At 45.9% G+C, this 26,874-nt stretch overlaps 1 protein-coding gene across 5 annotated transcripts in view; it reads right to left on the bottom strand.

Moving 5' to 3' along the window:
* The window catches only part of LOC310690444 (sulfotransferase 2B1-like), a 30,898-nt gene extending 5,902 nt beyond the window's left edge, over positions 1–24,996 (bottom strand). For 2 of the 5 annotated variants that reach the window (XR_014518083.1, XM_083469343.1), the window contains exons 1-5: positions 15,565–15,729; positions 3,454–3,704; positions 2,020–2,228; positions 1,804–1,930; positions 1,572–1,666 (exon numbers count right to left, since the gene is read on the bottom strand). Coding sequence is in view for 3 of the 5 variants with exons in the window: in XM_083469343.1 (XP_083325469.1) it covers positions 1,572–1,666; positions 1,804–1,930; positions 2,020–2,228; positions 3,454–3,589 (567 nt within the window). In the remaining 2 variants the exon portion in view is untranslated. The other 3 variants (XR_014518082.1, XM_083469344.1, XM_083469345.1) reach the window with 3 other exon arrangements.
* Positions 24,997–26,874: the final 1,878 nt, after the last annotated feature.

Below are 26,874 nucleotides of genomic sequence, written 5' to 3'. Positions count from 1 at the left end.
TCAAATAGAAAACAGACAAAGAAGTGAAGACAGCCAGAGCAATATTCTGACTGAAGCAGGGATAAGGGCAAAGGGCATCATTAAGAGAAGGGCGCTGGCAGCTGAATAAAAAGGGATGGCAAATGTCGCCTTGGAAGGATGGAGGAGATGAAGAGAGGAAGGAGGTTTGCTAAGTCTGGGGTGGCAGGAAAATGTCAGGAGTATAAAGGAAGGAAGCTAAGGTTGACAAGAAGAACCCTCAGCTTGAAAGGGGAACGGGCTCACCAGGAATACGAGAGCCCCAGCATGTCTTTACACTTTAAGGAATTTGCATTCCTAAGAATTTGGGAGTCCATCAAGAGGTCAATGAACTCAGAAATTTGAGAAACCCTGGTAGAGATTGAGAAGATCTGAGTTTCCCACTATGCTCTCAACTCACTCATTTATGGACAGGGCTGGATCAAAGTAATTAAACAGGTAGAAAGTTGGTCTTTGTGGGTTTTTTTGTTTCATTTTTAATGCACTGCCAAAGGCTCCCAAATTGCTGGAAAGGTCTTTAACATGGACATTTTTATGTCCTTTTCTGGAAACATAGGAGGTTATCTTCTACCTCATAATTTCTCCAGTGATCTAACTAGCATCCCTCATGCCCACCCCAACTACCTGTACAGAATCCAGCCAGACTGCCAGCTGAATCTTAAGGCAGATCCACACAATGCATTTAAAGCACAGCTGACAGATATTTAAAGCACATGACTTTCCCCAAATAATCCTGGAAACTGCAGTTTCCCCCTTACAGAGGTACACTTTCCAGAGTGGTTTAACAAAGAATTCTGGGCACTGTAGTTTGTTAAGGATCGCTGACAATTGTAACTCTGTGAGGGGTCAGCTACAGTGACCAGAATTCTTTGAGGGAGAGAACGTACTTTGAATGTGCTTTAAATGTATAGTTTGTACGAAGCCACACTCCAGTGCTGGCAATGGGACAACACCCCTCACTGTATCTGAGGACAGCAGGCTACCTTAGGGAGCACAGAGCAGGCTAGCTTTGGGGACTCAGGGGAGGGGAATGGACTGTTGCTGCTGCCGCTCAAGGCAGTTGCTTCGCTCCACCTCTTGGTATGGCTGGCCCTGCAGAGAACAGAAAGGCAGCAACCACATCCACACTGCATATTTAAGGCGCAAGCCTTCCTCCAAAGAATCCCGGGGACTGCATTTTGTTAAGGGTGCTGGGAATTGTAGCTCTGAGAAGGATAATCTGCACTTCCCAGGATCTGCATGGAGGGGGGGGGTTGGTGCCTTGTGCTTTAAATGCATTGTGCCCCACACATTTGAATGTGGAGGGGCTGGGGACAGGGGGAGAAGATGTGCCAATCAGATCTGAAGCCTAGAAATCCACATACCCACACAATCCGGCCTGCCACAGCATGGAGAGAGTGAGTGTGTGGGAATTCTCACACTTTTTGCAACCTTCAGGTTCGAGCTATCTTAACAAGCCTGGATACATTCTGCTCCCGGTGCCTCGGCAGGATGTATCCGTGCTTGCAAAAACGCAAAGCTGTATTTTACTAGCAAAATAACATAATAACAACCTCTTGCAGCTCCTCGTATGTGATGAAGAAGAAGTTTTCCTTGTCCTTCAAATTCAGCCAGCCTTTAACGTGGTCAAACCAGGATCCGAAAGGCACTGCAACCACACAATTGGTGTTAGGCAGGAACCGTGTGGGGCATGAGGAATACCAAGGGTGGGTGGTAGGGGGCTAGGAGAAGGCACGGCCCTCTAAAGGGGGGAGGACATTGCCCCCACCCTCTCAGTTCACTCACCGTCTCCCTTTAGGAAGCCCTCCAGAAATTGGTCCAAGGTGCCGGGGTCTTTATAGGGACGAAACATGGAAGCAAAATGGTAGAGGGATACCAATACATCTTTGGGATTCCTGACTGTGTAGATGACCTGTTGGCAGAAAAGGTGGGGATATCATTGGGGGGGGGGCTATGAAAATCATTGGGAGTGTCTCTCAGTAAGGTATTCTTCTGTCTTACCTTGGCTTTGGATTTGAAGAAGGACTTTGCGAAGAGCTGTGCCGGCAGGTGGGAGCTGATAATGCGTGGCGACTTGTTGGTCAAAGCTATTCTGTATCCTATCACGGTCTCATACCAAGGCCCTCGGTCCCAGTTGGGAACTGTCCGGCACCAGCTGGGGTCACCATTGCTACGGATGAGGCTCAAAATCTCCAGCATCCACACGGTCCCTAAGAAGGAGCCCCCAAAGAAGCACAGGTTAGTTCGGAAGTGCCTAGCTCCAGCCTGCCCACGGGCAACGATTCCCACCTGGGCTGTGCTCTACCAATACAATGCTTTCCTGGAAGGCGATCGTCAAAGGGGTGCTTCGCCCTGGCATGTGCTTTTGAGGATCGTCGCAGAATTTGGGAGGCCTTGAAAATATTGAAGGGCCTGCCCACCCCAAGATGGCCCCCCTAGGGCAGTGAGAGGAGGCAGCAGTGGGCAGACGAGGCTTGCTGTCGTCTGCCAGTGAGCTCCATAGTTCAACATCTCAGTGTCAGCCCCAGCTTGGACAGCACCACCTCCCATGCCCAGAGCCCAGCAGCCTCTGTTGGGCCGGGGGTGGGGTCTCAGCCTGGGCTGCACTCCCTTGTCTCCAGCCTCTTTCCCTCCTCCTTCTGGCGAGTGGTGGGGTTCCCCCAATATTTTATTCAAGTTGGCGCCACTGCCCAAGGTCATCTATCCTCTCCACAACAAATCAGAGTGGATGCTTATCAAGCAGCGAATGTCATCTAATCTCTCTGCAAGCAAGTCAGGATGAATGCTGAATAAGACAGCCCCCAAGTTTGCAGTATATGTAAAATTCAATCAAAACATTATGAAAAAAGAAGAAGCTGTGCTTAACAACATTTACCTGCATCCCTTGACCCCAGAAACAATGAATTCAGCTATCTGAACCCACGGACCTTGAAGAAGGGGCAGGTAGTCAATATTCCCTTCGGTGACTTCTTATAACCAGCCTGTGCTTGGAAGAAGAGAAGCTAAGGACTGGGTGAGGTTGTTTTGGATTTGCAGGTCTGGACAAATAAGTAAACGGAATACACCCTCTGCAATGCCCTGCACCTCACATGCGAGGCATTGTGTGTGCATTGGGTGAGGCATTGTGCCAAGTTACATGGTGGAAAATACCTCTGCAAAGCGGCCTTTTTTTTATTAGGGAGATCTCAGAAATAATGGCTTGTTAAGAAGTTTAATCTCAACTGTCACGTGACACCTTTTGTGTGTGTACAAAGCGTAGCTAAACTAACCACATGCCAAGCTTGTTGGATGAGATTAGAATAAAAGTGTGTCATTCCCTTACAACCGGCTTGTCTGAGTTTCTGCATCATTAATAAAGATCCCTTGGAGCTCAGCTCTTACTAGGGAAACTGAGCACAACCTGCTGGGAGCGTTTCAAAGACATTTCCCCTGTACCTGATTTTTGGTAGGTGACATTGAAAATATCGTCGTCCCGAACTTGGAAGTTGTTTTCCACCATCTGCAGCACCTGTCCTGAGTAGATAATTTGAGGAAAACTGATCCCCTTGTACTGGAAATATTCCTTGAACATCCTGGGACTCCGCAGATAACAGGAAGGGTGTTGACTGGAGGCAGAAGTTGGCTGAAAAAGGATGATTCCCAAGTGAAGAAATTCTGTGGCTGGGAGATGGAGGGTGATGGAGCTTCTAAAAGAGAGGGGAAGATTCATGAAATATCAGGTGTGGTGGTGAGAGTATACAATAGTGTGGAGCAGTGAATTGGACCAGGTGAAAAAGAGTTAGGGCCCATCCATAACTCCGTTTGTGAATCCCTTGTGAATCCCTTGTGCCTCCTTTAATCCACCCTCACTGTGACTAGTGTTCTCCAAATATGGCTCTCCCACACTTAATCCTCCCTTAATCTGGAGATTCCCTATGCAACTGATGCAGCTCAGATATTCAAAGCATAGGGAACTCCCAGATTTAGAAGGGAGAAAATGTGAGACACCAGTAGCTGGGGGAAGAATGCCAAATGGATGAGAGCGACTCCTGTTTTAAAGGGGTCACAAGGGGTTACATTAAGCCATAGTGTGGGCAGGCCCTTAGAGTTTAGAGCCCAGGGTGCTTCCAGATTCATGTTATTTCCAGGTGGAATTCAATCGCTTACTGGCAAACTCCAGCTGCACCGTTAAAGCTGGTTGGGAGCTCTTGCACAATAAATCTGCTTCCCCAAAAGATTAGACTTTTGCAATAAGGTAAGTGACAGGGAATGCAGAGGCAGGTGTGAAATAGGACTTAATTTGATGCAACTGATATTGAACCACCTCACCAAAGAAAGCAGAGTAAAACATGCTCATTAAACAGCCAACATCATCTAATCTCCCCGCAGACAAATCAGGATGAATGCTCAACAAAACAGGTCACCTGCAAGCACCCCCAGATCCCACAATGTCCTGGCATAATTTATTCCCTCTTTCTGGTATAGAGGAGGAGCGGGGGGGGGGGGAATAAATTATAGTGCACTTAGATTTCAGCTCCCCTACAATCAATTGAAGTGCCTTGGAGGTTTGCAAGAGCAGCGGAGGAGCCTGTTGCTTCGTATCAAAGGTCCCATCTGGCATTCTGCTCCAGTGGCTGCTTCTGAGAAGCACACAGGCAAGAAGCAGAAAGGCAACGGATGGCTCTCCTTGTTTGTCAGCAGCATCTGGTGCTGCAAAGGACACGGCCTCTGAACATGGAGATCATTCCACTGTGGCCAACAGTTGCTGAGCGACCTCCACGAATTTGCCTCAGGTTGGGAAGCAACCTGTTTCATGAGCCACATTTGTTCATGAGGAGAATTAGATGACATTGCGCTGCATTCCCCACCCCACCCCCACCCCTTTCCTTAAAGACCGCAAAAAGGCAGATTATTTGGGGGAAGTGGGTTTCCATCATCGCAAGACCACCCAATCAATTCTAATTTCACATCCTGAACTTGCCAGGATATGACTGAATCGCAGTCAGAATGAGGCGACAGTCTGGCAGCACCCTAATTCTCTCCTTTAAAAAAAAAGCTGTCTTAGTGAATTCCACAAGATAATTATCCATTTGTGAAGAAGTTTTATGAGGTGACACCCCACTCACTTGCTTTCTAGGGTTGTGACAGAAAGGTCACCTCCACACTATACATTTAAAGCACATTCACTGCATATGAATTCACCCGAAGGATCCTGGGAGCTGTCATTTATTAGGAGTCCTGGAAAATGTAGCTCTGTGAGGGGTAAGCTTCAGGTTCTAGGATTCTTTGGCCAAGCCATGTGCTCTAAATCTGAGTTAAACGTAGGGCCCTATCTGCACATTTAAAGCAGTATCATACCACTTTAAACAGTCAACGGCTCCCTTCAAAGAATCCTGGGAACTGTAGCTTGCTTTGTTTTTAATTCTTAAATTTATTTTCTATTTTGTTATTAAATCATTTCAACATGCAGCAGCATCACACCAATAAGTGATTAACACAGAAGCTCGTGCTTAAATAACACATGCACAACCACCACCAAATAATGTAATAGGTTCTTACCCCACACTACTATTTTTAAAGATGGCAGTAAACAGTTTATGTTAACCAAAATGTTTTATAACGTGAGTGGTTGATTTTCGTTTTTTTAGCCCTGTACATAACAAAACTGTGCCAATCCAATACAAAAGAGTATTTGTGTTTTAAACATTGTGCCAGTTAGATTCTATTATGTATTTCTTTCCACAGGTACTATTAGCTATACTTTGTTGTACCAATTTGTCAGAGAGACGCCCTCTAAGTACTGTATTTTTCGCTCTATAGGACGCACTTCCCCCCTCCAAAAATTGAGGGGAAATGTGTGTGCGCCCTATGGAGCGAATGCAGGCTCCTTGGCTTCAGCGATAGCAACGCGAAGCCACCGAAGCCTGCGCTCCGGAGGCTTCGTGTTGCTTTCGCTGAAGCCAGGAGAGTCTAGTCTTTGAGGCTGGCAGTAGGGGAAAGCAGCGCTTCCCCCCACCGCCAGCCCCACAAGCTCGGGGGGCAGCGGGAAGGCAGTTTTGAGGCTGGCGGTGGGGAAAAGTATCTCTTTATCATAAGCATGGCTGCTAGCACTAGAGAACGTATTAGAGGTTTGAGCTAAGAAGTTAATATTACCTCCCATGTAAACACTGAGGAGCACCAGCTCTGGACATTTAGAGACATTTTGTGCAGTAATTGCTTTTATTTGGACAAATACATCCCCCCAGAAATGAGCCACTTTTCCACATGCCCACCACATATGTTGGTTAGAACCTGACATTTGGCAACCTCTCCAACAGTTTGATGTGTACAGTACAGTGGTACCTCGGGTTACATACGCTTCAGTTTATAGACGCTTCAGGTTACAGACTCCGCTAACTCAGAAATAGTACCTTGGGTTAAGAACTTTGCTTCAGGATGAGAACAGAAATCATGTGGCGGTGGCGCAGCGGCAGCAGGAGGCTCTATTAGCTAAAGTGGTGCTTCAGGTTAAGAACAGTTTCAGGTTGAGAATGGACCTCCAGAACGAATTAAGTTCTTAACCCGAGGTACCACTGTACTAGGGACTAATATCAGCTAGCTAGGTTAGCTATATGTAGAAGTGAGAACTGGACCATAAAGAAGGCTAATCGCCAAAGAATTGATGCTTTTGAATTATGGTGTTGGAGGAGACTCTTGAGAGTCCCATGGACTGCAAGAAGATCAAACCTATCCATTCTTAAGGAAATCAGCCCTGAGTGCTCACTGGAAGGACAAATCGTGAAGCTGAGGCTCCAATACTTTGGCCACCTCATGAGAAGAGAAGACTCCCTGGAAAAGATCCTGATGTTGGGAGAGATGGAGGGCACAAGGAGAAGGGGATGACAGAGGATGAGATGGTTGGACAGTGTTCTTGAAGCTACCAGCGTGAGTTTGACCAAACTGCGGGAGGCAGTGGAAGACAGGAGTGCCTGGCGTGCTCTGGTCCATGGGGTCACAAAGAGTTGGAGATGACTAAACGACTAAACAACAACAACAACATATGTATAACTAAATAGGCATGAGGTTAAGCTTATAGGGGTGAGGTGCCATTCTTGCACTCTTTTGCTCTCTCTCTTGCAGAGGCAGAGACCAATTTAAATGGAAATTTCTTCCCATGAGGTCCACACCTCTTCACTGATAGCAATCTGCCAATCAGCTTCCCACATCTGCCTTAAACCCTCTGCTCTATTCATATCTATTAGGATTAACATACTGTTATGAGTTTGGGGAAAGATTTAGGCCAAATGCCTGGGTCACCTTGGAAACTCTTGGAAAAGTCAGGCTAGCTTCCTGTTTAGGTGATAGCCTGGGTGATGGGCCATTAAGGGAACAAAGGAAGGGGCTCTGTGTGAGATAGCAAATGGGGAGGGGGCTTCCTCAACTCATGGTTAGTTAGAAAGACAAAAGGGCAGAGTGGAGAGTGCAGGGAGGTGAGCTAGAAGCAAAGCAGCAAGCTAGGAAAAGAAAGGGGGGAGAGATGTTTGAATCCAAAGCTGTGGCAAGGCCCTCTTGGGGTGTTAATGCTGTCAACCTCTCCATCATAGGCTCAGGTTGAATATATGTGTAAATAAACCATATGTCCTAAAGACACCACAGTCTCTGCTGTGCCTTATTCTAAAGGAATTCCTGGCACCCCAGGAATCTCACACTGCTCAGAGATTGGGGTGGGGAAGGGGGAACTCTAGTTTGTTAAGTGTTCCAAGTGTTGTTAGGAGACTCCTATTCCCCTCCCTGGGCTACAGCTCTCAGATTGGCTTAATGATCAACCCCTCTTCCCAGGGAATTGTGGGAACTGGAGCTCTGTGAGGGGAATGAGGGTCTCGTAACAATACTCATCACCCTGAGCAGTCAGGAGTGATCCTGCTTTAAATGTAGAACCACTGAAATTAATAAGCATGACTACGGCTGCATAGATGCTACAGCTTTAAAGCACATTCGAATCACATTCTCCCCCACCCTCAAATAATTCTGGACACAGTAGTTTGTTAAGGGTTGATGGAATTTGCGAGGGGTCGACAACAGTGCCCAGAATTCTTCAAGGGGAAGAATGAGCTTCAAATGTGCTTTCAATGTATAGTATTTATGCAGCCTAAGCTAGGGCCATTGTTTTCAATAGGTCTACACTGAGTAAAACCCTGTTGAATACAGTGGTACCTCGGGTTAAGTACTTAATTCATTCTGGAGGTATGTTCTTAACCTGAAACTGTTCTGAACCTGAAGCACCACTTTAGCTAATGGGGTCTCCCGCTGCTGCTGCGTCGCCGCTGTGCAATTTCTGTTCTCATCCGGAAGCAAAGTTCTTAACCCGAGGTACTATTTCTGGGTTAGCGGAGTCTGTAACCTGAAACGTATGTAACCTGAAGCGTATGTAACCCGAGGTACCACTGTATCGCCCTTGCTGTGGATGTGATCACAAGATCACACACACACACACTGGCTGCCCCGCCTTGTGCGGCTCACTAATCCTGCCTACCCTCAACTTCTTCCCATTCCACCTCACCCAGGCCCCCACTCTCCCTGTTCCCTCATAACTTCTTCAATGCTCCTTTGTGTCTCTCCATCCCTGCTTTATTCAAACCTCTGCTGTTGTTTAACGCCGTCGTCTTAAAACCTGCCTTCTCTTTCGCTTCCGTCCCCTTTCCTGACTTTATGACAATTCAGGATTGTAACACAGCGCTACAAATGCTCCAGTGGAGACTGCATGATGACAGCCTTATATTTTTATGTGTATAGGAAGATATCTCCTTTACGGTTAAGTTTTACTGTGTCTTCGAAAGACATTTGCAACCGCATTGCACATCTCCCTTTCCACTGCAAGTTCTCCTCAAGTCAAGGGCAGCTCCCCACCCCTCTCAGGCATCAGAGGTGTATGGGCATATTGGCAACATCAGGAGTTAATAATACCACAGGGCTCAGAGAAACAAGCCATGCCAGTTGGACCTGACCAGAGGCCTCCTCCCACACTTGGCACAATAAGCAACACCCCAGGAGTGAAAGGCTCCTCATTGTTTGTAGAACTGGGTTCTGAGGCACATCATGTGCCAAACGAAAATGACTCATGCATACTTGTGACAATTGAAGTAATCCATCCAGGAGTCCCAAACACCTGCCCACAGGTCTCGCTGTGTGATTTACTGATTTGGCTTTGCCACAATTCAGAAGAGAACAAGGCTCCGGCACCGTTAATAGCTGTGCCAAAAAGATGGGGTTTCGGGTGCGGCTTGAAATGATGCAAGCCCCTCTTCTACGCAATCCCTAAAGGCGCAGGAGCTCTTCCCTTTGTTGCATCAGGCCAGCCAGCAGGGCTTGGTTGCTTCCAGCGCACCTCTGCTGCTTGTGTGTATCTCTTCTGTTTTCTGTGTGAGACCAGTTGCTTAATGTCTTCAAAAACTGGCCGCAATGGTTTGCTGTGTGTGTGTGTGTGTGTGTGTGTGTGTGTGTGTGTGTGTGTGTGTTAAGAAGAATAATTCACAGGGACAAAGGTTCTAAAAGAGATGGTCCTTTATGTATTCTGTTACCGTACCCAGAATCCTGTATGTGCAGGTGTAGATAGAAGAAGAAGTCCCAGCAAAAGAAGAATAGATTTTAAAGTTATTGGACTATGCAGAGATGGCGAAGTTGACAGTAACAATAAAAGATAAAAAAGAGGAGAACTTCGCTGAGGAGTGCATTCCCCCTTTGGCGCCACCCCCACCCCCACCCCCGCTTCAATAGAAATCGCGAGCAGGATTTGAATAATAGGCAAGGGAAGCAATGATTGTAATATAAGTTATAATACATTAGAAAATAAATGGCAGTTTATCTGCTGAAGTTATGGCAGCAGAAAAAGGAATGCAAACAGGAACATTATGAGTGTAAGGATGGGAAGTCAAAATGTAAGAAATGATTATATTGAAAATGAATTGAATAAATATCTAATTTTGTGTAAAAGACTACCTAATACTACTCATTATATGTCAACCCCCCTCTTCCTCCAAAGGAGCTCAAGGTAGCATTCAAAGTGCTCTCTCTCTCTGCCTCTAGTGTCACCTTCAGAACAACCCTGAAGGGCAGGTTAGGCTGAGAGACGCAACAACCAAGTTATTGGTTGACTCTTATCTTGGGGTAACATTTGTCTGCATAAACAAGTCTATTATTATTATTATTATTATTATTATTATTATTATTATTATTATTATTATTATATTCAAAATGAATAATACACACCAGACAATAATACACACCAGGGCATTTCATTATTTAAAGTAAACAAAACTTGTGGAAATTAAATAAATGCATTTGCTACATTTGTTTAACCCCATACAGAAGGTCGGGGGGGGGTAATTCAAGAGGCACACCCACATCCATACATTTAAAGCCCATTTATACCACTTTAATAGCCATGGCTTCCTCCAAAGAACCCTTAGAACTGTAGTCGTAGGTGCTGACCTACAACTTCCAGCATGTTTAATAAACAGTTCCCAGAATTCTCCATGTGGTGTAAGAGTGCTTTCAATACATGGTGTGGATATGACCAGTCTAGGTCCATCTAGCTGTATGTTATGAGCCTTGAGGAGTTTGCAGGCTGCGCATGAAGCATTAGCCATGCCCTGTTTCCACACTTAGAAATCTTGTTGTCCCCACAGGAAGCCTTGGAGGTGACCTAGTGAGTTTCGTGGTTGAGCGGGGAATTGGAACTAGAGTGGTCCCAATCCTAGTCTGACACACTGAGCGTTACACCACAGTAGTAGCTCGCTAGCTAAGGACCAACAGACAACCCAGTTGACACTATTCCCTGCTCCAGCATTGCCTTCTTCCAATCAGTCTCTAGTTGAGGTAATTTTGTTGGGTTGTTGCACCAGATGCGATTGGATCATTCATTGATTCCCAACAAAAGCCACTTGCCCAGACAGGGAGGTTGCTATGGTGTCTCTGTATGAGTCACTGTTCTGATCTTGCCTTCTTCCACACCCAGGACGGTAATTCACATAGAAACACAGAGCTCCTCTCAGGACAGGTAATTTGTATTCTTTTGCCTTCGATGGATGTAAGGGGGATGTGTGCCCTTAATTTTAATTCAAAAGTATTCTTCGCTAAATGATGTTTGGGAAACACTTGTTTCCCACATAGTGGTAGTGGTGGTGGTGATGATGATGATTTAAAGGCAACTAATCCATCTGCACATTTGGGTGAGGAGCAGGTTTCTTTTGCTACAGATTTGGGGATTTGCAGAAAGTTCTAGGTCTGCAGGGTAGAGAGGGGAAGGGAGAATTTTCCACACAAAGCCATGTACTTCTCCAATTATAAACCACTGCACATCTAAAGCAACCAGGTAACTTGGTCTCCCTGAACGCTGCTCCCTGGAGAAATTAGGAGCTAACCTACAGTAGTCAAAATAAACACACGAGCTCTATTTTTGTCTTTGCCGGCTCCAGAGCACAGCTCTCAAACTTGCTTGAGGAAAAAAGATAATTAAACTCAAGGAGACTGCAAGATGCCTAGATATGCTAGCTTCTTCTCCTAACCCCAGAGACTGGGCTGTTACACAGGTAACGGTTGGCCCTTTTCAACAGTCCGGAGTCTGAACCCAGTGGTACACAAACACCCCTTGCTCAAAGCAGACCAGGTGCCCATTGCACAGATGCCACACTGAGGTGTCCAAGGCAGCGTACCAAATAAATATCACAGGCAATGTTTTGGAAGAAAGTAGGTGAAAGCTCCACCCAGTGTGATGACAGGGTCCCAGTTAATCTGTATGGGTCGCTGTGTGTGGAAGGGACGCCTCATTTGCTTACAATTGAGAGGACAATGTGTCAATTTCCTGAACTAATTGTTCAGTTGTCCTTACTGACATCCCTCTTCATCAACCCAGCAGGTGTGCACTAAGCCACAGGTGGCCTTCCAGATGTTGATGGACTTCCAGCACCCCAGCCAATGTTGCCAATACAGTGGTACCTCGGGTTACATACGCTTCAGGTTACAGACGCTTCAGGTTACACACTCCGCTAACCCAGAAATAGTACCTCGGGTTAAGAACTTTGCCTTAGGGTGAGAACAGAAATCGTGCTCTGGCGGCACGGCAGCAGCAGGAGGCCCCATTAGCTAAAGTAGTGCTTCAGGTTAAGAACAGTTTCAGGTTAAGAACAGACCTCCGGAACGAATTAAGTACTTAACCTGAGGTACCACTGTAGCCAGGAAGAGTGAAAGCTGCAGTCCTGCCCCATCTGGAAGGTCACAGATAGGAATGGAGGAAGCTCCTGTTAAGGAAATTTCTGGGGTGAGAGACTACCCAACAGCCCAGCCCATGGGTCTATACGGTCAGAAAGGAAGGAAGTTCCAGCCAAATATAGGAGCAAAACAGTGGTCGGTATATTGTTGTGCAACAGGTCCCCACAAGAGTAAGAGCCCCGAGTGTGGGGTGACAACCTCTTTTAGAACTTCCCTCTTTCCCCCAGAATACAGTGGTGCCTCACAAGACGAAAAGAATCCGTTCTGTGATTCTCTTCGTCTAGCGGTTTTTTCGTCTTGCGAAGCAAGCCCATTGAAGGATTAGCGGATTAGCGCTATTAGCGCTATTAGCGGCTTTTAGCGGCTTATCTGCTGATCGGATCAGCTGATAAGCGGCTTAGAAAAAGGGGGGGAGGAAAAAAAACCAGCAGGAACTCACAAGACATTGTCGTCTTGCGAAGCAAGCCCATAGGAAATTCGTTTTACGAAGCACCTCCAAAACGGAAAACTGTCGAACAGCTCTTACTCTTTCGTCTAGTGAGTTTTCCGTCTTGCGAGGCATTCGTCTTGCGGGGCACCACTGTATACTTTGAGCAGCATCAGTGATGCATCATCACTACATCACTAGCATGTCACAAATGGGGAGGGGTATTCAAGGGTTACACAAGTTCAACATTAGGTCACTTTCTGAAGAAGGGTGCATGCCCACAAAAGCTCATACCAATAACAAACATAGTTGGTCTCTAAGGTGCTACTGGAAGGATCTTTTTTTATTTTGTTTCGATTAGGTCACTTTATCAGACACCTTTCCCAACACCTCTTAAGTACCCATCACGGAAAGAACAATAAAACTCTTTACATATCCTTTCCCTCAGGACATTTCTGGAGATGGGTTTTCAGAACCCCTGACTTGCTAAACTGCCTCGGGGGATGTCTGTTGTTGCCCCCTTGGTCACTCCCTGGGTGGGGTGCCCTGTATGTGCCCCCACGCTTGGGGAATTATGGCGGGATCCCTGTTCCTGCTGCCTACTTGACTTCCTGCTTCTGGGTTCATGGAGGGAGGTGGAGCCCAAATTCTTCGAGGGTTAAGATGGCCTTGGAATGAGGAGAGTCAGTTAAAGTACTGTATGGATTTTCTATGAATTTGTAATGATAGGCATCTTCCCTGAGCTGTCAAGTCGAAAGGACACATTCAGGCATGATATTTGTAACATTGTACAGTTGTACCTTAGGTTAAGAACTTAATTCGTTCCGGAGGTCCGTTCTTAACCTGAAACTGTTCTTAACCTGAGGTACCACTTTAGCTAATGGGGCCGCCGCACCTCCGCCGCGGCGCAATTTCTGTTCTCATCTTGAGGTAAAGTTCTTAACCCAAGGTACTATTTCTGGGTTAGCGGAGTCTGTAACCTGAAGCGTCTGTAACCTGAAGCGTCTGTAACCTGAAGCGTCTGTAACCCGAGGTACCACTGTAATAACTATAAAGATGTGCCCCCCGCCTTTTCCGTAACACTCCCTTATGCTGAGTCAGGCCATTGGCCCAACCAGTCCAGCGTCCTGTTCTCACAGTGGCCAACCAAATACCTGTGGGAAACCCGTGAGCAGAAGCTGAGCCCAAGAGCAGTCTCGCCTCATGTGGTTTCTCACAACTGGTGTTCAGAAGCATTTACTGCCTCTGACCGTGGATGCAGGGCATCGGCATCATGGCTAGTAGTCACTGGCAGCCCACTCCTCCATTGCCTAATCTTCTTTTAAAGCTGTCACTTCCTTCTGTGGGAGCAAGTTCCATAGTTTAACGATGTGCTGTGTGAAGGGCTTCCTTTTATCACTCCTTGGATGTTCACAAGCTTAATTGTTATGAGGGAGGAAAACATTTCTCTACCTGCTTCCTCCATGCCATGCAAAATTTCGCAACCTTCTGTGGTGGCACCTCTTACTCTCCTTTTCTCAGTTTAAACGAAAGTCTGCAAACACTGCAAACCTTTCTTCACAGGGGAGCTGCTCCACCCTCTCATTCATTTTGGTTGCCGTTTTTCTGAACCTTTTCCAACTCTACAATATCCTCTCTGAGGTGAGGCAACCAGAACTGCTTTCCAAATGTGGTCACGCCACAGATTTGTATTTGAGATTTCTGTCCTTTTCTTACCTGCCTTTCCATCTCATCCCCCCCCCCCACACACACACTTGTTTTTCTTTCCTCCATCTTCTTGTACACAGTGGTACCTCAGGTTACAGACACTTCAGGTTACAGACTAAGCTAACCCAGAAATAGTACCTCAGGTTAAGAACTTTGCTTCAGGATGAGAACAGAAATCGTGCTTCAGCAGCGCGGCAGCAGCAGGAAGCCCCATTAGCTAAAGTGGTGCTTCAGGTTACGAACAGTTTCAGGTTAAGAACGGACCTCCAGAATGAATTAAGTTCTTAACCTGAGGTACTACTGTATGTTCTTCTTTTTCTTCTCTCCCCACCATTGCTTTTCTCTCTTCCTCCTTTCTCCACGTTCCTTGTTCCCCCTTTTAGGGTTTTTGGGGGGTTTTTTTATCCTACCTTTTTCTCTAAGGAGCTCAAGTTGGCATACCTGGTTCTCCTCCTTCTTATTTAATCCCCACAACAACCCTCTTGTGAGGTGGGTTAGGCTGTGAGGCAGCGACTGGTCCAAGGTCACCCAGCAAACTTCATGACGGAGTAGGGAGGTGAACCCTGGCCACCCAGCTCCTAGTTTACCAAAGGTGTCACGGGTTTCGAAGACGCTCAAACTCAGAATGAAAGGGAGAAACACGCTAAGAGGAAGACACGCTTGGCAAACCCTCACCATGATCAACTCCCACCCGGAAACCTATCTCCCTACTGTGGAAGGACGTGTGGATCCAGAACTGGCCTCCACAGTCACTTACGGACTCACTGTTAAAACCGTGTTCATGTTCACTCAGCTACAAGAAGACGTAGTCCAACACTCTAGCCACTGCACCCCATTGTCTCTCATAGTTCCTTCACACAGTCTTGTCTTCTTCTCCTTCATGCCTCCCCCCATCTCGCTTCCTTTCCCCTCGTGCTTGACACTCCTCCAGTCTGCAGACATACAAACTCACATATTACCTTGCAAACTTCTGACCTATACTGTACCTATGCTAACCAGCAAGAGATGAACAGGAGCAAGACAGGGCAGGCATACCACAAAGGGCGACCCCGGGGCAGGTGCCTGCTGCTTGCTTACACCCGCCCTTCCCTCTCTCGTGTATATCCTGATTTCTGCAGAAATCTCTGCACATCCACTCCCCATCCTTGTTTTATCCGACCTTCTCCCGCTTCCTTAAGATTACGCACCTTCCCAATCTCTCCTTTCTCTGCTTCTTCGCTTCTCTGCTTCTTCCCAGGAGCCGCAGGGTTAAGCAGCAGGGCCTCTCCTTTTGCTTTTATTCTCCTCCTCAAGCACTGGCAAACATTCCCTCCCTCATGGTTGCTCACGCTTCTGGGTCACCTCTTCCCTCCACTCACCTGGACTGCGGACAACTGTTCTTGCAGTTGATCCCCAGGGTTGTCACAGTTCCAGGGTTGTCCCTAAGGGGTTGTGGTCGGCTGACTCACTTCAAAGGGTGTTGCAAAATGTGAGGCAGGGTTGGGCATCGTAGCATCTTGTTGAGAGATCAGAAAACTACCCACGCCAGAGACTGCACACGGGAGATCTCGCTGTGTTTCCACACTCCAGAATCCAGCCGTGGGGAGACTGAATAGGAGTCATTTTTATTTATTTATTTGTAAGGCAGAGAAGCGAAGCTCCCGTTTGTGAAATAAGAAGAGGCTCAGCTCTTTCTTCTGGGATTAATTGTGCAGAGCTCCTAATTATGCTGGGCCCGTGCCAAATTCTCTTCCTTTCTTTGAATAAATATATTAGAGAGGGGAATGGATTTTGGCTCCTGGTCCCTTCCACCGGGATTAATCTGAAGCCACACTTGATTGCAATGTGTTGCAATATCAGTTTCTTCTTTTCACAGAAGGAAATAAATTGTAATAAATCCTGATTGCAAATGGGTTCACTGCCATATCCTTTTTTTAGTGACATCAAGGGTATATAACCGTGAATTGAAGTGTTCGAACTGCCATTATGATCACAAACCCAGAGGAATTGATACCTTACACTTTTGGTGCATTTGCTGGACTGCAAATCAGCTATCAAGAATTAGAAATGTTATGTATAAATGTCTCACACTCACCAGCTATAAGCATAAAAGTTCGTCCAACATCTGTAAAATATTTAGGAAAATTAATTCCCCCCAAATCTTGAATTGGCTTATCACAATAAAGTATTAACCCCTTATCAAAACTGTAAAACAAGCACTGATAATCTGGGACAAATTGAAACTTCCATGGCCCAGGAAAAAAATGCCGCAACAAGAATCCTAATTCCCCCAAAACGACTACAAAATTTTGAAGTCATTCCAGCCATGATATCAGCCTAGCAAACCTAGCAAAAGTTAATGATCACATTTATCCATTGAGGTGGGGAGAAAGCCAGAATCAGGCTTTCCACGTTATAGAGTGAAACTTCATAAGAGGCTCTGAGTATCCCAAATATTACATATTGCCATGATGTAGTACACACTAAGAATCTAATTGCCATTGCTCAAGGCAATAAAGCTTAGATATGGATAAAAATTGAACACTCGCCAGTGTGGAGCCATAAAATGGGAAAGTATCACATTTCTGGTGCGTAATCCAAAGACAAATGAAAAATTAGATAACCCTTGCCTATTGGCAATTGAAAAAATATGGAAAAGATGGTATAAAAAATTACATGCACACAAACCCATTTCCCTGCTAATTCCTTTCTTATATCATCCCCATTTTTTATAACCAGGACAACTGTTGACAATTTAAACAATTGGAAACAATTGGTTTTAACATAATTTTTGGATCATATGGAAATACCACACTTGTAAAAGATTTGTTTTTAAAAAAAACTTAAGAGGAATATCTCATATATTGATCCAAACACATCAAGTCCTTTGCTTTATCCCAGAGGCCAACATATAAGCCACACAGAATTTAACTAATTGCAACAAAGGATATCAAATGGTAAATGTTTATCGTCAGAGGTGTGTAAGAGAAACTATGGCGATCTACTGATAGTTCAAAGCTGTGTCCACACTCCCATTTATTCTGCATCCAATACACTCCCACCACTGATTTTGGAAGTGGTATACACAAGGTTTGATCTGAACCAGCTTTGATCCGAATTCAGAAAAAGAGCAGGCTAGCTGCATTTTAAGCTGTTAAGATGTACACAGCCAAACTCCATTCTGATTTTGGCGTCACCCCCTCCACCCATGTATCTCACATAGTTTGATTTCAAACCGGATGGTGAAATTTGCTGGTTGATAAGCGGGTGACACCACCCTCCTGACAATTTTGACCCACAGCAGGCGAGGGAGATAATAATCTGGCCGCCTGGCCTGATCCAGTTTCTACCTCAGGTTTAGATCATAGCTCATATAATACTCACATCCTTTCGGCATCATTTCCTCAGGTGGGGCAATGGGTCAGCGCATCTGGCTGTTAATCAGAAGGTAGGTTGTTCAAGGCCACCCTTTGGTTCCTTGAAGGAATGTGTACCTGGGACTCCAGGATTTGGGTGCCTCCAGCACACAGGAAACATAGTGGCCCAGCTGAAAGGCACCAAAAATTCCTAGCCCCTATCATGGAACTATGCTCTACATTGCATAAACTGGTCAAATCTCTGTGGGAAATTAAAAAACGTAACATTCAGAAGCCAGCGGGATAAACTTTCTGTTTCCAAAGACATTCTGCTTGCAAACCTCAAGGCTGTCATTCTGTAATGAAAGACGGTCAAAAGTGGAGCTGCCAGTGGTGCAAAATTTATGAGCAATAATTTATTGGCAATTCTGGGTAGCCATTTGGGCTCATAAAAACCCTGTAGTGTAGTCCAATGCTGTGATACAGTGTTTGTGTTGTGTTGTGTTTTGTTTTTAAGGGAAATGCAGTTGGGGGAAGACATTTTGATGGTAGTATTGGCACTAGGAAGGGGTAGTAGTGGCATTGGGAAGGGGTTGACCAGCTATTTCCCACCCCCCTGGGGTGAAACAACCAAGAACTGGTGTTGGTGGATGTTTGCTGCAGGTAGAAACAAATACTCATATCAGTACTGTATAATCATGTCCAGGCCTGGTGCCAATGGTCAGCCAGGTCAGGTTCTGGTTGAGAGTCCCAGGGACTCAGAAGGGCTCCTCACTGCCCCAGTGTGGCTCACTGCCCTCTTGCCAGGCCCCCAGACAGCTGTCTGAGCAGTAGGTGGGTGGCGGTGCCGCTTTGGGGTGGGAGCCAAGCTTGGTTTCAGTCACAGAATCCACCCACCCATTTAATTCACCCAGAATGCAATGCCCTAGCTGACATTTATAAAGAAGTGTGCTGTGCAGCTATAGAAAACTATTGCTTCCATTAGGTCTATAGGTTGGTGTTATGTACTGAACTTCTCACCCTGGGCCAGCAGGGAGATACTGTAGATAGTTTTCACTCAGGTCCACATATGCAAATAAGGAATGGAAAGTGACGTTCAGTGACTGGATAGTTACAGAAAGTTGTTACTGTTGCTTTGTAGTTGATGTCTATATAAGCAGGTTGGCTGAACCCTTCAGCCCAGTTCTGTTCTGGGCCTGTGAATAAATAAGAGCTGTTTGAAGAATCGCTGTGTCGTCTAATATGTTCACCCACAACTTAACAGTTGAGGCACTGGATTTGGTTAAATTAAGATGGCGAGCAGCTGGGAATCGAGCTTTGGCTGTGTTGTAAATAAAAAATATGCCCTTTTCCCTTATGGGGTATCCAAGAGCCCATATAGAGTCCTTACATAGGTTCCCTATTGGTAGGAGAGAATAACAGAGGCCAACCAGAGAATATTGAGAAGCAAAGCAGCTAGTAAGCTTGATCTTTATTGATCTGTTGCAACAGGGCGCTCCCCTTACACGCAGGAAAAGAGAACCCACAAAAATGCTGTGCAAGGGCTTATAAAGACTTTTGAAATTCCCATCCTCTAGATCAAGACCACCCCCAGAAACATTATGCATACATCACAGAAGGGGTGTAACCTAAGACCACCCCTCAGATACATCCCAGAAAAGGCAGTCTAAAACAGAACATTTGCATGTTGTTTTTCTCCTGTCACACTTTATCTCCTGTCTGGCAAGTTACTTGATTGGATTTCCTGGGGAGCCTGGCCATTCTTTTGTAGTGGTAAAATACTTATTTCCTGGGCCAGGTCACAGGCTCCCACCCTATTCATATCTTAAATGTGTCCTTAAGACAGGATTTGTGAGGAAAGAGACAATGGGGAGACTTTTCCAGTTTGATCTTGGAGAGAAAACATTTGGTCAGTTTAGGAATCAAAATGGTTCCAGGTTGGTCTTCCTGTGCTGACCTATGTATGTGCGGTTATGAACATTACCATATATCTAAGACCATAAAACTCCTATCACAGCTCTCATTCAAAAGCAGCACCACAAAAGCACTGCAGGGCACCAGTGAGTGGTGTTGCTGCCGCTACTGAGGCCTTGGTGGCTGTGGCGAAAGGGGGGAAATGCTCTGTGACCAAATGGGGAAATAGGTTGTGTGTGTTGGTGAGGACACTGGGTGGCAACATGCTGAGAGGCCCATGAAATCTGATGCCAACCTAGTCTCTCCAATGCTCACATCATTTCCCCTCAGAAATGAAAGTGTGGCTGTTTGACCTGCGTTGTTAATGTTGCTGGTTATTATGAGGTATAAATAAATAACTACAACAAATGTCCTGTGAGAAATGAGGATGTTGCTTTTTCACATACAAATGTAACAGGTAAACAAACAAATGTATGCAGTCCACACAGCTTAAGAGATATTAAGAGCTTGTGGTCAGGATGTGGTTGTAATAAGTAGACAAGTGTCAGCAGTCCAGAGCGACTCCCACTTGTTAACTGGAGATGTTAGAGCTTGTGATCAGAAGGCGGTATTTTTGCTTGGCTTAGCAAGTAATTGCATAGGAACATAGACCAAATAAGGGGAATAATAAAGAAATGTAGAAAGTGAATCAGAGTGAACAGAGGTGGGAATGTTGGTAGGATAATTAGGTGGTCGTGATAGGCTGTAAACTTTGTAGTACCCAGCCAATGGGGAGACAGGGGAGGGAACCTGCGCTTCTGGTACAGTGGTACCTCGGGTTAAGAACTTAATTTGTTCCGGAGGTCCGTTCTTAACCTGAAACTGTTCTTAACCTGAAGCACCACTTTAGCTAATGGGGCCTCCCGCTGCTGCCATGCAATTTCTGTTCTCATCCTGAAGCAAAGTTCTTAACCCGAGGTACTATTTCTGGGTTAGCAGAGTCTGTAACCTGAAGTGTCTGTAACCCAAGGTACCACTGTACTATATAGGGAATATAAGCTTATGCTTTGACAAAGCTGGGGTTTGCCTACTTTGGACACCCACTCTTGCAAGAACGTATTGTATTCAATAAACTCTTTGCTGCTTCACCAATTTTGTTCAGATTGAATTTTAAGGAGCGGGATTAAGGGTCTTAGGACCCACATCTTACATGCCTCTAGAACAGTGTTTCCCAAACGTTTTTGGGCAACGGCACACCTGTTTACTGAAAAAAAATCTCGCGGCACACCACCATTAAAGCCCCGCCCCGTGACGTCAGCGCGCAGCGTCACGCCGGGAGGGACGCACAAAAGTGAAAGTTTTTTCCCTCGGCAGCTCCTCTCAGCTGCGCTCAATCCGCCTCGGAGCGCAGGAGCGATGCCTCTCTCTGGCTCTCCCTCCGCGCAGGCTGAGGGAGGGAGGGAGGGGCGCGTGTGACCCGTCTCTGCTGGGAGACCAAACCCAGCGAGGCAGAGTCGCGCGGAGGCGCCCAGGCAGCGCTGCCGGCTGCGAGGAGGAGCGCCAGGCAGCAGCAGGAGGCGCGGCCTCTCCTCGCCGCCGCCGCCCCGCCTCTCGCCGCCCGACTCGCCCGCCTCCCTCCAGGCATCTCGCGGCACACCAGCCGATGTCTCACGGCACACTCGTGTGCCGCGGAACACCGGTTGGGAAACACTGCTCTAGAATATATCACTTGCTTTAAAAAAAGATAAACAACAACAATGAATCAATCTTGAATTTGTCTCAGGCATGAGCCTTTGAACCATGGTTGCAGTTAATCTCTTTTGACCGCCTTTGCCTCCCTTACTTCTCAAATACCAGGCCTGATCTTGCACTGAACAGCTGCTGCCACCCAGTGTAGACAATATTAAATTAAATGAAGTAATGTTCCTATTGTGAGACACAAAGCAGGCACGAAGGAAAACATGGTCATTTCTCATGGCATAACAGCCATGGTGGAATCTTTCCTCTGGGATCCTCAGTGCAACCTGAAACCTGCTTTATGCCTAAGGCTGTGTACATCCTGTACCTTTAAAGCACATTTGAAGAAGATGCCTTCCTTTCAAAGAATTCTGGGCACTGTAGTTTAACCCCCGTCAGAGAGTTACAATTCCTAGCATCCCTTAAGAAACTACAGTGCCCAGAATTATTTGGGGGGAAAGAATGTGCTTTAAAGTATCTACACAGAGACTTTTTCTGCACAAAGAAGTGGGCTCTCTAGGTCCCCTAAGTTTCTTCTGCTATGGACCACTTGAAAATTGCTGAGGATCTTAGCGAACCATGATTTTTCTGCCTGTTGTAGCAATTGCAATGTGCTGTGCTAGATGCTGTGTGACTTCGAAAGCCTTTTTGGTTCATATGTGCTGTATTTTATTACATTCCAAAGACTTTAAATTGTAATGCAATAAAATCCATGAAATAAAAGAAGCCGTTAAAATGCAATTAAAAATAAATATGAATATTTAATGTGACGGATGTGCCGTCTCCCATCTTCGACCAAGAATCCACAGACGCACCGCGAACCACCTAAACAAAGCACGGATCAGTCTGGGAAGCCCAGCTGCTGTCCATGAAAGCTTGTACCATAATAAATGTGTTCATCTTTTTAGGTGTCTCAACGAAATCGCTTTGTTGTTGTTTTTGCTTCAACAGGCAAACGTGGCACTCTCTCTCTGATAGCAGATCTCTTCAGGATCCCTCTGAGGAGAGCTCCCAGCTAGTTTTGATCTGTAATGCTCAAAGGCTGCATCTGCATTACAAATCAAGCTCTCTCCCCCCCCCAGCCCCCTCTATTTAGGAGGCCTGCAGAAGAGGATACTGACAGACAGTATCTGACCAACATCTACCACATGCTGTTTGTCTCTTGTGCAAAGTAGCACTCTGTCTGTTCCTTGGCAAGCTCCAAATAATGATAATATATGAACAATGTCCACATACTGCCTTTCAGCAGGATGACCTCGTTTTAAAAAATAATATAAAAGTTTAAAACCACAGTGCGGCGAAAAGTATTTAAAAAACAGTATTGAAAGGAATATATATTTAACATTTAAAAGCTGGTGACAATCAAAACAGTGTCCGAAAGCTCAGAGGAATAATCACATTTTCACCTGTGCTGGAAAAGAGAGGGAAGAGAATTCCACAGCTCAGGGGGCGCCACACACAAAAAATCCTTGTGGACCTCAATCTAACATTTGAAAGGGATGATAACTGGAACAAGGAAGATGTACCCTACAAATACCCAGACCCTGTGTGAAAGGTTTCTATCTGCCCTATTATCTCTCTCTTAGGAAAATCTCATGGTGTCCTCCTACAAAATTATTCCCTCCATTTCTAAGTTCAGAGGCCAACGTGTGGATTTTTACATTGCCAAAATGGCCCTATCCGCTCTCTAAAGCAGAAATGGTGAATCTTTGGGCTGAACTCTAGCTTCCATTAATGCGAGCAAGCCTAGTCCATGGCAAGGGATGATGGGAGTTGGAGCTCAGCCACATCTGGAGAGCCACATGTTCCCTCACACCTGCGTTATAAAAAGGGATCAAGCAGGCATTTTGGGGGGAGGGGTGTGCGATGGCCCTAAAGCGGAAGTGGTAGGCGGGAAACCTCCAAAATAGTCCAAGAAGGACTGAGCATGCTGAGTGACCACTGAGCGCTGACTGACCCTTGAGATGGAGACGGGAAAACCAGATGGGAGAGGGAAAATAATGGAGCCCATTGCAGGGAAGCTGTGAGGCTTTTAATGCAACCCTCTGCGTCTTTACTCAGAACTAGGCCTCACAGGGCTCAGTGGGGTTTACTCGCCTTCACCAACCTGGCGCCCTCTGGAAGTCATTGGACCACAACTCCCATCATTCTCAGCTGATGGGAGCTGTAGTACAACATTGCATTGCAGGGGGTGGGACTAGATGATCCCTAGAGGACCCTTCCATTTCTACAATTCTATGATTCTTTCTGAACAGCAGCAGGTTGGCAAAGGCTGCTCTACTAAATGTGTACACACCATACATTTAAAGCACAGAGCTACAAATCCCAGCCCTTTAACAAACTACAGTTCCCAGGATTCCTTGGGGGAAGTCATGTGCTTTAAATGTATGGCATGTTATGAAGACTAGATGTGGCACTAAACGTGCGACTTGCTTTCTGCTGCTGGGGATAGATAGGGCACTGGGGCACATACTGAGGGGTGGTTTAACTCCACAACAGTCCCAATGAAAATCAAGTTCCCCATACTTACAATTATTCTGTTTATTATTATTATTATTATTATTTTAAAAAGGGCATAGCAACAAGTGCATTGTCTAGTCTGGTCCGAAGATGCTCTTTGGAGGAAATGTGTAATAGAGATATAATGCACACAACAAGAACAACAAAAGTCAGAAAGGGTAGGAGACATGGCCTGCTGAGCTTGCAGGCAAAATCTGTATTGCCAGAGCAGAGGGAGAACAAGAAAAAGAAGTGGCTGCACAAATGCCGTTCAATACAAGTTTTTTTAAAATCTATCTTTTCAGATGGGGAACTAGCAAGCAGGATCCAGGAGACCTAGGATTCTGGAGTACAGTGGTACCTCAGGTTACAGATGCTTCAGGATACAGACTCCCCTGACCCAGAAATAGTACCTCGAGTTAAGAACTTTGCTTCAGGATGAGAACAGAAATCGCGCGGTGGCAGTGGGAGGCCCCATTAGCTAAAGTGGTACCTCAGGTTAAGAACTGTTTCAGGTTACGAACGGACCTCCAGAACGAATTAAGTTCTTAACCCAAGGTACCACTGTACTGACTGAGTGGCAGCCTCAGACCAAATAAGGTGTGTGGGGGTTTTTTGAGAAGCCAACATCAGATTCAATTCTCAAATCCATCTTTGATGACTCTCCATTGCTATGTGACACACTCTGGATTATACCTGGCCAAACACAAACCTTCTTCTGGTTTCAATGCCACCCTCAGATCGCCAATAACATTCATTCCATTCCAATGCTACAGTTCTATGATTCTGTGAGGTATAATATAGATGGTTGAATCTGGAACTGTCACAAGGTGTGAATAGTGCTCTGTGGGGTTTTTTTTGGGGGGGGGGTTAAGAGTGCCTTATTCTAAGACTCACCTTTAATTCAGCAAGCAGATCCTACTGCGCCTGCCCTTTTAGCATCACTATTTCACTGCTCCTCAGTTCTCGAAAGGTATATCTTGAAGAGAGCCCTCTCTTCAAGTGGAAATAAAACTGTATGCCAGATGGTGAAAAAAGTCAAAAGGATCAGCACCCCGAAATTCCTAGCCTCCTCACAGGACCAGAATTTTCATTTATTCCAGCCTCTCTGCAGAGGACTAGCAGGTCTGTCTCCAGGCAAAAGAATAATAGATGGACACAAATTCAACATACAAAAATGGCAACATTTCAGAAACCAGTGGGAGAACATTTCGCTCTCCAAGGGCATTCTGCTGCAGACTAGAATGTTGCCATTCTTCAACAAAGGAACTTTAAAAGATGTCAAGAGAGTGAAATTGTTGAACAAGAATTTATAATGTCTTTGGATTCCTATTCATTTAGGACTCAGCTGAGACCACGTTTGTTTTTTCCGCCCTCCCTTTCCAGGTGTTAAATTAGCATAGCAAAGTTAGAAAGGTTGTGTTGCCATCAATTAGCACTGCTGTGAATTAATAACAGAGTTTTGCCACGTCTGCATCTGAACTTTATGCATAAATAGCACTGACTGCATCACTCCTGGGCACAGTTTATTTCTCTTGGCACGATGTTCCTCTTGAGTGTCACGGAGTGCAACTCTTGCAGGGTACCCCAGGCTCTCGGCCCGTGGCAGAGGGAAGAGTTTGCCTCCTTTCAGCTCTGGGCTAGAAGCAGCTGGAGCTAGATGCTCTTTCCAGAATGGTGAAGAAAAGGCCCTGCAGCTGCTCCTTCTCTGAAAAATGCAGTCAGGCAACTATCCTTATCTGAGGAGAGGAGTTCATCAAAAAGTCGTGTGCACAGTACCTCAACAAACTGTGCATTTCAAATGGACACCTTTGCCCCACCACCCTAGGGCTTCCTCCTGTGCGCTACATGCTTGGTGCGCATGCAGATGTAGTCCAAAATATCTCAAAAGGTTAGCAAAGGCTGTGTTAGGGGGTTCACCCACTGCCCCCATGATCAAGCAGCTCCTGCTCCCGTTGCTGCCACAACATAAGGGAAAATAATGCCACTGATTAAGGAAATACTGTACCTGTTTGTGCTTTTTCCAGAGAAGCAGCCGTGCTAGTCGCATCAAAAAGAACCAAGTCTTGTGGCACTTAAAGGCTAATCGATTTTATTGTGGCCTAAGCTTTTAGGAGGGACGCGGGTGGCGCTGTGGTCTAAACCACTGAGCCTCTTGGGCTTGCTGATCAGAAGATCAGTGGTTCGAATCCCTGCAATGGGGTGAGCTCCCATTGCTCTGTCCCAGCTCCTGCCAACCCAGCAGTTCGAAAGCACACCAGTGCAAGTAGATAAATAGGTACCGCTCCGGCAGGAAGGTAAATGGCGTTTCCGTGACCTTCTTTGGTTTCGGTGTTCTGTTCCAGAAACGGCTTAGTCATGATGGCCACATGACCTGGAAAAACTGTCTGCGGACAAACGCTGGCTCCCTTGGCCAGTAAAGCGAGATGAGCGCCGCAACCCCAGAGTGGTCTGCAACTGGACTTAACTGTCAGGGGTCCTTTACCTTTTTTAAGCTTTTAGGAACTACATGACTCCATTTCGTTAGATGCATGACATGTAATCTTGTGTGGGATAGCTCAATCGGTAGAGCTTAAGACACTTAATCTCAGGATTGTGGGTTCGAGCCCCATGTTCAGCAAAAGGATTCCAGCATTGCAGGGGGTTGGACCAGATGACCCCTGAGGACCCTTCCAACTCTACAATTCTAATCCTCCAGTTGCTGGATTATTTTGCAGACTTTCGAGCTATAATTGAACTGTCACTATCTGTAATTACAGGAACATAAGGCCATTGGTTCATCTGGCTCAGTATTCTCTCCACTGTCTGTCAGTAGCCAGGCGTCTCTTCCAGCCTTGCCATGGATTGAAGCTGGCACCTTCTGCATGCAAAGCGGTGGATGCTCTACTCTTCCTCATATTCCTTATTTCCATTTGCCTCTGACCCCAATGATTACAGATCCCCGTTCCTTACATCCATGTGTCCATATAAATCTGCAAGGATGGGTGACAATAGTATGCATCTGATTGAAATGGACTATAATCTACGGGAGTT

The sequence above is a fragment of the Podarcis liolepis genome (genome assembly GCF_965112155.1).
Source record: "Podarcis liolepis genome assembly, chromosome: 13".
NCBI classification, from domain to species: Eukaryota; Metazoa; Chordata; class Lepidosauria; order Squamata; family Lacertidae; genus Podarcis; species Podarcis liolepis.
Note: the sequence above shows the minus strand (reverse complement) of the source record. Positions and strands in the feature narration are given on the sequence as shown.